The sequence below is a fragment of the Vespa mandarinia genome, chromosome 8 (genome assembly GCF_050613455.1).
Source record: "Vespa mandarinia isolate Hongniang chromosome 8, ASM5061345v1, whole genome shotgun sequence".
Classification (NCBI taxonomy): domain Eukaryota; kingdom Metazoa; phylum Arthropoda; class Insecta; order Hymenoptera; family Vespidae; genus Vespa; species Vespa mandarinia.
Genome location: NC_140817.1, coordinates 1,015,156 through 1,024,931, shown reverse-complemented (window position 1 = coordinate 1,024,931; position 9,776 = coordinate 1,015,156). Strand labels below are relative to the sequence as shown.

At 31.0% G+C, this 9,776-nt stretch overlaps 2 protein-coding genes across 7 annotated transcripts; one reads left to right on the top strand and one right to left on the bottom strand.

Moving 5' to 3' along the window:
* Positions 1-180: 180 nt before the first annotated feature.
* nmdyn-D7 (nucleoside diphosphate kinase homolog 7) lies at positions 181-4,102 on the bottom strand. Of its 6 annotated transcripts, none has more exons than XM_035877093.2 (11): positions 3,399-3,552; positions 2,941-3,161; positions 2,710-2,867; positions 2,468-2,634; positions 2,232-2,390; positions 1,953-2,160; positions 1,757-1,877; positions 1,553-1,677; positions 1,324-1,437; positions 1,150-1,257; positions 181-1,074 (listed from the first exon to the last, which is right to left on the bottom strand). In XM_035877093.2, the coding sequence occupies exons 3-11, from the start codon at positions 2,824-2,826 to the stop codon at positions 1,039-1,041; spliced, it is 1,155 nt and encodes a 384-aa protein (XP_035732986.1). In that variant the 5' UTR covers positions 2,827-2,867; positions 2,941-3,161; positions 3,399-3,552; the 3' UTR covers positions 181-1,038. The 6 variants fall into 6 exon arrangements, with proteins under 6 accessions (XP_035732986.1, XP_035732997.1, XP_085515174.1 ...); XM_035877104.2 differs by having other exon boundaries at positions 2,710-2,863; XM_085659048.1 differs by lacking the exons at positions 2,941-3,161; positions 3,399-3,552 and adding an exon at positions 3,986-4,102 and having other exon boundaries at positions 2,710-2,863.
* Positions 3,494-9,567, top strand: Gcn2 (eukaryotic translation initiation factor 2 alpha kinase Gcn2). The gene is made up of 13 exons (XM_035876865.2): positions 3,494-3,634; positions 3,727-3,896; positions 3,977-4,238; positions 4,324-4,875; positions 5,005-5,379; positions 5,455-5,994; positions 6,182-6,345; positions 6,412-6,848; positions 6,920-7,196; positions 7,286-7,805; positions 7,874-8,356; positions 8,434-9,329; positions 9,410-9,567. Exons 1-13 carry the CDS (start codon positions 3,578-3,580, stop codon positions 9,534-9,536), a joined length of 4,860 nt encoding a protein of 1,619 aa, XP_035732758.2. The 5' UTR covers positions 3,494-3,577; the 3' UTR covers positions 9,537-9,567.
* Positions 9,568-9,776: the final 209 nt, after the last annotated feature.

The following is a 9,776-nucleotide window of genomic DNA, read 5'->3' as shown; positions in this document are numbered from 1 at the left end:
TCGCGCTATGCCAACACCGGTTCGAAAACACGTATTCTAATAAACCGAAGGTTGTGTGGTCGAAGTTTATCGTAAATATAATATATACAATTTATTTTACAAGATGAATGAGTAAGTAGTTTTATTTATATATATATATATATTTTATTTTTTATTTATTTCTTTTTCATTTGTTAATAAGTGACACTCGCTGAAATAATATTTCTCTAAGATTGAGGATATTCAGTTAAATATAACGTTTTTATTGTCGTGCCACAACAAATTATATGGTGTCAAGCGATAAACTCACTACTTAAGGAGAAATTATCAATTTATAAGCACCGATTATATTGTCCATAAATATAATATGAAACTGTACATTTATGCAATTCATATGATTTGTTTTGTATTAATTTTGTCTTGCGTGTGAAAAGAAAAATTGAAAAATCAAGCGGTGAAATAGTGATAGCCAGTGGAAACAATGTGAAAAAGTAATCGATCATTTAAACGATCTAGGTGAATTATAAGTGGGAGTAAATCGATAAAAAAGAAATGGTGATACTAAGAGCTTGTCTCATAACTTGGCTGAAAGATAAATTTTTACTGTAGGATTCCATTGGAATCTATTTATATACACGTCGGTTTTCTTAGATGTTATAAACCTCTTGTATATCGCAATGATCGATTGCCACATAAATCGGAATAATAGGCGTTTCAAGCGAAACTGGAAAAGTAAACTCTTTTTTTTTTGCACAAAACGATCGAGTTGAGATTTCTACGGCATTGACGTTCCGCACGATAAAAGGTAATGTTACGCAAGCTTAATCTACGTAGAAAAATTTCCAAAGAAATATTCTGAGGATTTGTATTATCCATTTTTTCTTTTTTTTCATATGGCAGAAAAATTTTGCATGTTTTCATTACGTAAAACGGGACTCTTGACGTTTTAAGTTCTATTGTAAAAAAAAAAAAAAAGTAATAAAATAATCTGTCGTTCAATCCTTCCTCGATAAAAGTAGAAAAAAAATGATCGTTGTTTGATAGCCGCAATTATGACATTCATATTTCATCAAGAATCTTGAAAAAATATTCGACCTAAAGGATATTTACAAATGTCAATTGAAAACAGATATTAACACAATCTTATATAATTCACAAAACTTGATTTACCTCTAAAGGTCCATCCTCTGGTAAATCTGAACAATGGACAGCATTTTGTACTTTGGTATTTCCATATTTTGCTCTTAAGGTATTTGGTCTTATCTGACGTGCAATATCCTAGAAAATAAGATAATAAAAAAATTAACGTATATTTTCTCGAAAGAATAATATAAAAGTATTTACCGGATCCATCGGACCACATAATTTTCTAAAGTCTGCATGTATATCACAATTTTCATCCTTATGAGTTATCTCCATTGCGATGCAAGGTCCTGTCTGTAACTCACTTACCATAGCCTGTTTTAAATATTGGTATTAGATTAATAATTCTGTTATATTTTTTTTTTGTATATCATATTTAATGTAAAAAAAAAAAAAAAAAAGGGAAAAGAAAAAGAAACTCCAAACTTACTCCATACTCTGCAAGTACTCCTTTATAAACTTCCAAGAATTCTTCTGCATTAACTGAGTCTACATGAAATTGTTGAATTGCAGTGATTGTATAACCAGCTTTCTGAATATCTTCAATAATATGACCTAAACCATATTCATGCAACATGATTAAAATGACGAATATATAATCTGATAATTATCTATAAGACAAATTATAGATTACCTATTAGTTTTTGTTGCACTGCATGTGGTTTAATAATACAGCATGTACAATTTTTTAACGTTGCAGTATTGCTAGGTCCTTTCCTCTTGCTTTTTTGATCAGGAAAGAAAAAGGATAATTCCTGAAAAGGAATAAGCTAAATCAAATTAAATTTGAAATTTAAAAAAAGAAAAGAAAAAAGAAAAGAACAATGTACATTCTCTGCTGCTTCTGGATTCTCAGAGCCATGAATGCCATTCTGAATATTGTCCTTTCCATAACATGCTCTTAAAGAGGATGGTGCAGTCTTACGAGCTTCGTCGCTATCTTCTGGGCCTATTAATTTCTGCCATTGTGCAACAGCATCATCTCCTAAAAGTTCCAGTGCTAAGATAGGTTCAGACGTAAGAAAATTTATAATGAATCTGTATGAGAAAAAAATATATGTATATACGTAGAAAACATGTAAATTACATTTAAGAGATTTAATACTTACGGCAATTGAGTTGATTCTTTTCCTTTACAAAATTCTGTTGCTTGCTCTTGGGTAAGTTTTACCATCTTAATATTTGCAACATGAAAATTGTGAGCTATAATATTTTTCAATATTTCGCCCATTTTATCCATTACATCCGGCTTTATAATTGCAAAAGTTCTGTAATTTGAAAAAAAGAATTTTTATAAAATGAAAAATTTAAGCGATATTATTTGTATAACATTAATAATACTCACTTCTGTGTTATTGTTTGCAATTTAGCCTTTGTACTCTTATCGGCAAAGTCAATAATTTTTATGTTTCGTGAATATATTGTTATAACTGCTCCAACATAAAAATCTTTTGCTTTAATACCCTCGCATTTGGTTCTTCTTAAAAATGTTTTCTTTGTCTTTATATCAAACTGTAATATTTTCATAACATTGTACAAAAATATTTACATTACAAGGATTGAAAGAATATAATTTATAAAACATACCAATTCTACTGTATTGTCTGCTGGATAATAATATAAATAAAATTTTTTCAAAATACAAGCAATCTTGTCATACCATTCTGCTTCAAAAATATATCGTTCTGTGTAGTCTGTCGACATTGCTGTTAAATTACAATAATAGAGGACAGTCGTTAATCTACCTTAAACAATAAAACGATATAAATTGGTCGTCCATAAAATAAGAACATTTTCCAATAATATAAAAATACATACGTTTTAACTATATAACACTAACACTAAACGACATAGAACGTTTGACAGTTTCTATGACGATAAACATTTTCATTCGATGAAACGAAATTTCATACGATACGATTAAGGGATATAACAATTTGTAAAGTACATTATTAAATATCGATGATAAATTGTCAATAAATTTTGGTCTCGAGTTTGAAAAGCACGAGGGAGCATGAATTAGTGCTATACTAGCGAATCTATCGAGAATAATGGACATTAACAAAAATTAGTTTCCTATATGTATGTTGTGTGTGATGGTGACGGCGCGAATACGATAAATACAGTATGATATAGTAAGATAGTATTGAAAGATGCGGGACTTTACGTCCGTTCTTTCGTTTATAAGGTTTCAATTAAATAAATAAAGTGAATGTAAAAACGAATCATTTTACAATAATTTTATATATAAGAAATATTCTAAGAAAACCACTGACCGTTCTAACTATATAATAAAATGCTAGTATGCTGGAATTACTGGACTTTGATTAGGTTAAGATTTTGATGATCCAGTAATGATACTTAGGAAACTATTAAACTAAAGTGAATTTTGTCGTTACTTTTAATCAATGCGATATAACAGTGCTTACAATGCATAAATAATATTTTTTTCAAAATGTCTCATGTTGAGTCATGCAAAGATCGTCAGGATAATGAAATGGAAGCATTAAAAGTATAGTTATTTTTTTTTTCTTGTTGTCGTGCGTATATTTTCGATTGTGTTTACATTTTCTTTCTTTTTTAATATTAATCAAATATTCGCAGTCTATATTTGGTGATGAATTGTGTGATTTGAGAAAAAATAAAACTAAAAGGAAATGGCAACCATTAGATATTTTGATAACATTAACACCACAGAAAGGAATGTCTGGTCCAGCTCAAATTTATGCACAAATAGATTTACATATCACCTGTGGAGAAAAGTATCCTGACATGTAAGTTGACACACTTTTCTAATTCATTTTATACAAATTTGTATTTCAACAACAACAACAACAACAACAAATGATTTTAGAGTACCCACCATAGAATTAAAAAATAGCCAAGGTCTGTCAAATCAGCAAGTAGGAGTTTTATATTCAGAGCTTGAATATTTGGCACGTCAATTAAGCGGCGAAGTTATGATTTTTGAGCTTGCCCAACACGTTCAAAAATATTTACACGAACACAATAAACCAAGTTATAGTAGTTTTTATGAAGAAATGATATCTAGACACCAAGAGAAAATACAGTATGAAATGCAGGAGAGACAACTTAAAGAGGATAAAGAGAGACAGGTTATTATTATACTATAATTATATATTATATGTATATGTTTTTACTATTGTTTTTACTTAATCTATCATTGTATCATAAAATAAGGTATTACAAGATGAGATTCAGAAGCGTCAAGAGGCATTGAAAGCTGAAATGCGTAATCATAGAGATCTTGTTCGAAAATCCATTGAATCGGACATAGTTTCTCAAACTTTACCATCCTCACCGCATGAGAAAGTAAGGACATATTCTAGACGTAGATGCATGAGTACATCTGAAAGCTCGGAAGGTTCTTTATGCGAGCATAGGGGTACGAAGCTTCTCCACTTTGATAATAGTAAAGGAGAAAGACAAGTCCATAGAGGAAAATGTTTGGGACATAGTTCTAAGGGTTCTATCGTTTATGCCGGTTTGGATATGACATCGGGTGAATTATTAGCGGTTACAGAATGGACATTGAAATATGGTTTACAAAATGAAAAGCATGGAATACGTGATACTGCAGATTTACAATATGCTATGAAACAAATAGGTAGTCTTGAGCAAGAACTTAATCATTTACATAAATTGCATCATCCAAATTTAGTGCATTATTTAAATATGAGATATCTGCAGGATAACAATAATATAGTCATTTATATACTTCAAGAATTTGTGGTAGGTATTTGTATATTTATATTGGTTTTATATAATGATTGTTGTATATTGTAACGTATCAATTTATATATACATATATGCATATTTATTAAGTACTCTAATAAAAACATATATACTTTATAAAAATAGGTTGGTACGACATGTGCATTTTTTCTTATGGAAAACATTTCGATTGATATAGACATACTCAGGCATTTGGCTTCTGGCATTCTCTCAGCATTGCAGTACCTTCATGAGAATAATGTTGTACATAGGGATTTGCGTGATACAAGTGTTTTTATAGATCATACCGGTGTCATAAGACTAGCAGATTATTCATTAGATAAAAGATTATCAGATATATATCGTACTAGTTCTTTGGCTAAAGTAGAGCATGATTTTCCAACGATTCAAGGGAGAAGCGGTAAAAAGGCAGATATTTACCGATTCGGTATATTGGTGCTTTCTTTATTGAAAGGAACGATAGTGTCCGAAAAGGATGTCGATTTAGCAATAATTTTACAGGTATTTTATAATTAATATATACTATGTTCTACTCTATATTATTAAAATATTATGATAGTTTTGTATATTTTTCAGCCTCACTTAAAAGACTTCATTTCAAAATGCCTTATTAGTGATGAAAGAATGCGTTGGTCTGCTGAACAACTTCAACAGCACAGTTTCATTAAAACACCTCTTGATCGTGGTTTGTCTCCTCCTAAACTTAAAAATAATAATGAACAAAAGTCTGACGAACCTGAAGAGCCAGACTGTGACATTCAGCTTTATCTACCAACATTGGGTGGACAGTCGCGCATACAAAATGAATTTGAGATATTAAAGTGGCTGGGAAAAGGAGCCTTTGGAGATGTTTTAAAAGTTAAAAATAAATTAGATGGAGGTGTATATGCCATCAAGCGAATCGAATTGAATCCGAAAAATCGTCAATTAAATCGAAAGATCACACGTGAAGTAAAATTACTTTCACGTATGAATCATGAAAATGTCGTTCGTTATTATAACTCATGGATTGAAAGTGCTACCTTGGATGATTCGCTCCAGCATAATGAATTAACGTCAGTGACTACTTCCTCATTAAATACAAGCAACAAACAGGCCAAATTAGATATAGTTAACGTAAATATATTATTAATGATGTTATCAATAAAATTGAATCAAATAATATATATATATATATATATGTGTGTGTGTGTGTGTGTGTGTGTGTGTGTGTGTGTGTGTGTATAACGCTCGTTGTATATTATTTATTTATACCGATGTCTACTTTTCTTGTCTTGTAAAAATATCTGACGTGAAATTTTAGCATCTGGGAAGTGAAGATATAGAAAGACTTGCACCACCTTTACACGACGTTGAATGGAATATATCTTATGAATCTGTAGCAAGTGCAGCCAATACAGCTGATAGTGACAATGATAATACAGATGCATCCTGTGATTCTGATAGCGACGAAGATAGTTCATTTTTGTGAGTAATTTAACAAATTACTATTAAAAAGACGTTTCATTAACTTGCAATAAATATATATTTTAGAATGAGAACATTCCTTCGAATTGATTCATCAGATAGTATAGAATTTGAAAAAGATGGCATTTCTCAAACTACTCCTGATAATTCTGATAATCATGAAAAAATTAATATCAATATTACTAATACTTCTATAATAAAAGAAATACAATTTATGTATATACAAATGGAATTTTGTGAGAAAAGCACTTTGAGAACTGCAATTGATAATGGATTATACGAAGATGAAGAAAGAGTATGGAGATTGTTTAGAGAAATTGTTGAAGGCCTTGCACATATACATCAGCAGGGTATGATACATAGAGATCTAAAACCTGTTAATATTTTTTTGGATAGTAATGATCACGTTAAAATTGGAGATTTCGGTCTTGCTACAACTAATATATTATCGTCATTAGCACAGACCGTTGATACCGATAAAGAAGCTGATAAGGTAGAGAAAGGTATGATTTTTAATACTCTTTACGTTTGCTCTTATAATTATTTAACTTGAAATGCATCATTTCTTATTTAGGTACAAGTTATGACGTAGATGAATTAGGATCTTTAACAGGTCAAGTAGGTACAGCTTTATACGTAGCGCCAGAACTTTCTGCTAAGGCTGCAAAGGCTATTTACAATCAAAAAGTAGATATTTATAGTTTGGGAATTATACTTTTCGAAATGTGTTACAAACCTCTTAAAACTGGAATGGAGAGAGTAAAGATATTGTTAAATTTGAGATCGAAAGATGTTATTTTGCCCTCTGACATATCAGAAGGCGATATGCCTCATCAAGTACATATTTTTCGGTAATAATCTGCACGATATTTGATTTCTTTTAGAAAATATTTTTTCTAAATAAAGATAGAATTAAAAATGTTTCCTTTATTACTCGTAGTTGGTTATTGAATCACGATCCTAGTCAACGACCAACGGCACAGGAATTATTATCATCGGATTATTTACCTCCTCCACAATTAGAGGAGACTGAACTTCAAGAAATGGTACGACATACGTTATCTAACACTCAAAGCAAGGCATACAAATATTTGGTCGCTTCTTGTTTTACCCAAGAAGTAACGCCAGCAGAAGATATCACGTATGACATGAATTTGCCTGCTAGAGGAATTGCAAATCTCATTTCATCAAAAAGATTGTACTTACAAGAGAATGTGAAAGCTAAAGTCATTGAAATATTTCAAAGACATGGTGGTATTTATTTAGCAACTCCACTTTTAATGCCAAAGTCTAATCAGCATAATAATTTTATTGACGCAAGCGTAAAACTTATGACACGAACTGGTAGTATTGTCTCGATACCACACGATCTAAGAGCTCCGTTCGCCAGATATGTCGCTTGGAATAATATCTCTCATCTTCGGAGATACGCGATAGAACGTGTATTCAGAGAGAAGAAGGTAATATATATGCATAATTCATTAGAGAATTATATAAATATCACATATTATAATCGTTCGCATTATAGGTTCGTGGATTTCATCCGAGAGAATTGTACGAATGTGCTTTTGATATAATAAGTCCAATGGCTAATAACTTAATGGCAGAAGCCGAACTAATATTCATAGCTTGGGAAATTTTCAATGAAATTCCTCAATTAAGAGAACGTAATTTTACAATACGTTTAAATCATACATTATTATTACAAGCTGTATTAATGTATTGTGGGATAGAACGTGAAAAGTATCAGGATATTTATTCTATATTGTGCGACGCACGTGACGGCAAATTTTCAAAGTTTCAAGTACAAACACATTTAATTAGCTTATGTCTTACGGACCAAGCGATGGAAACGCTTTTTAATTTATTTGAAACTGAGAGTTCTGTCGCCAAGATTACCAGTATTCTAAGAACAATAACAAGAAGGAAAGGTGATGCAGCAGGATTAGCGAAGGAAGGTTTACATGATATAGAAATAGTAATCGCCAATATAGAAGCTTTAGGTGTTAAGGTAATTATAAATATGTTGGAAGAAGATAACGTTGGATTGTTAATTCTTTAAATAAATTCTTATGTCGAACATTTTAGTGGCCAGTTACGGTTGTTCCATTGTTGGTTCATAACGTTCAACAACACAGTGGTGTCATATATCAGATTACGTGCGAAGTAAAGCGTAGACGAAGAAGAGGTGGACAAGACGTTATCGCTGCTGGTGGTCGTTATGATAAGATGTTAATGTCATTTAGACAGATATTGGAACGTACGGGAATGACTAATAAAGAAAATAAACAGTATGGCGTTGGAATTAGTATATCACTGGACAAGTTAGTTTGTGCAGTTGATGAAATGTCTGAAAGTATTTGCGGAGAAAATAAATTTGGTATTGATATAGCTGTATGTTGCGACGGTTGTCCAAGGAGAGAAAAGGAAATGGCTAATGTACTTCGCGAGCTATGGTCAATGGGAATAAGAACTACTATATTAGATACAAATACGATAGAAGAGGTATTAGAATATTGTCAAGAACATTCTATTACTCAGATAATATTATTAAAGAACAATGAAAAAGGTTATCTAAGGGTACAGACATGGGAAAGGGATAGGTTTCAAGAAAGAAAAATTGGCATTCAAGATATTGCCGAGTTTCTTCAACGACAGACTGAAAATCCATTACCAATTTTGAATAGATCTGAAAGTAAAGTTAGTGCGAATGACGTTACAGCTTCATCCAATAATTCAACGAATATCAATATAACCTTTATTCTATCAGAGAGAGAGAAACTTTCTGGGAGTGCAAGGCGAAGTTTTAAAAATACTATGCTCGCTCAGATGTCGTCCTATTTACAGAGGATATCTCATAAAGTTCCTATAGAAATTTTTGCGGTCTTCCTAGAAATGACAGTAATACGAACGATAACCAGTTTTTTGGAGATAGATGAGGAGGAACAAGACTTTCATAAAAGCATTCAAATTGTGATTGATAAGTAAGTTATATTTATGTATTCTGATTTTTTTTTTTTATATGTATAAATATTTTTCGATTCTTTTACTATTTTATTTCTAGACACGCTAGACATAAGAAATATATCAAAGAAATCTGTGAAGAAATGAGAGAATTGCGCAGCGAGAAGTTGCGTCCAGTTCTAATATTGTACAGTCTTCTGGATTATCGATATATGACCCTGATATGAACGTTTGTATACATAAATATAAAAAGTATAAAAATATATTTTCATAATTATTCTAAAAAAATGATTAATACATTTACTTTTACCCGATATAATCACCTTTAAGATTTTTACGATTGAATCAACATATTATGAAAATAATGTGAATCATATAGTGAATTATTCGCGAAAATACGTGATTGCTTGTCGTTCATTGATCTCCGTATGACTCGAAATCGACCAATGAAATTCTTTGTTTTTATT

Bases quoted from the DNA above. Each gene is read 5' to 3' on its own strand.
- nmdyn-D7 (XM_085659048.1), bottom strand. From the start codon at position 2,826: ATGTCGACAGACTACACAGAACGATATATTTTTGAAGCAGAATGGTAT. The intron at 2,391-2,467 runs GTGAGTATTATT...TTCAAATTACAG, and splicing joins TTGCAAACAATAACACAGAA to AACTTTTGCAATTATAAAGC. The intron at 1,438-1,552 runs GTAAGTTTGGAG...TATTTAAAACAG, and splicing joins GAGTACTTGCAGAGTATGGA to GCTATGGTAAGTGAGTTACA.
- Gcn2 (XM_035876865.2), top strand. From the start codon at position 3,578: ATGTCTCATGTTGAGTCATGCAAAGATCGTCAGGATAATGAAATGGAA. The intron at 4,239-4,323 runs GTTATTATTATA...TCATAAAATAAG, and splicing joins AAGAGGATAAAGAGAGACAG to GTATTACAAGATGAGATTCA. The intron at 4,876-5,004 runs GTAGGTATTTGT...TTATAAAAATAG, and splicing joins ATATACTTCAAGAATTTGTG to GTTGGTACGACATGTGCATT.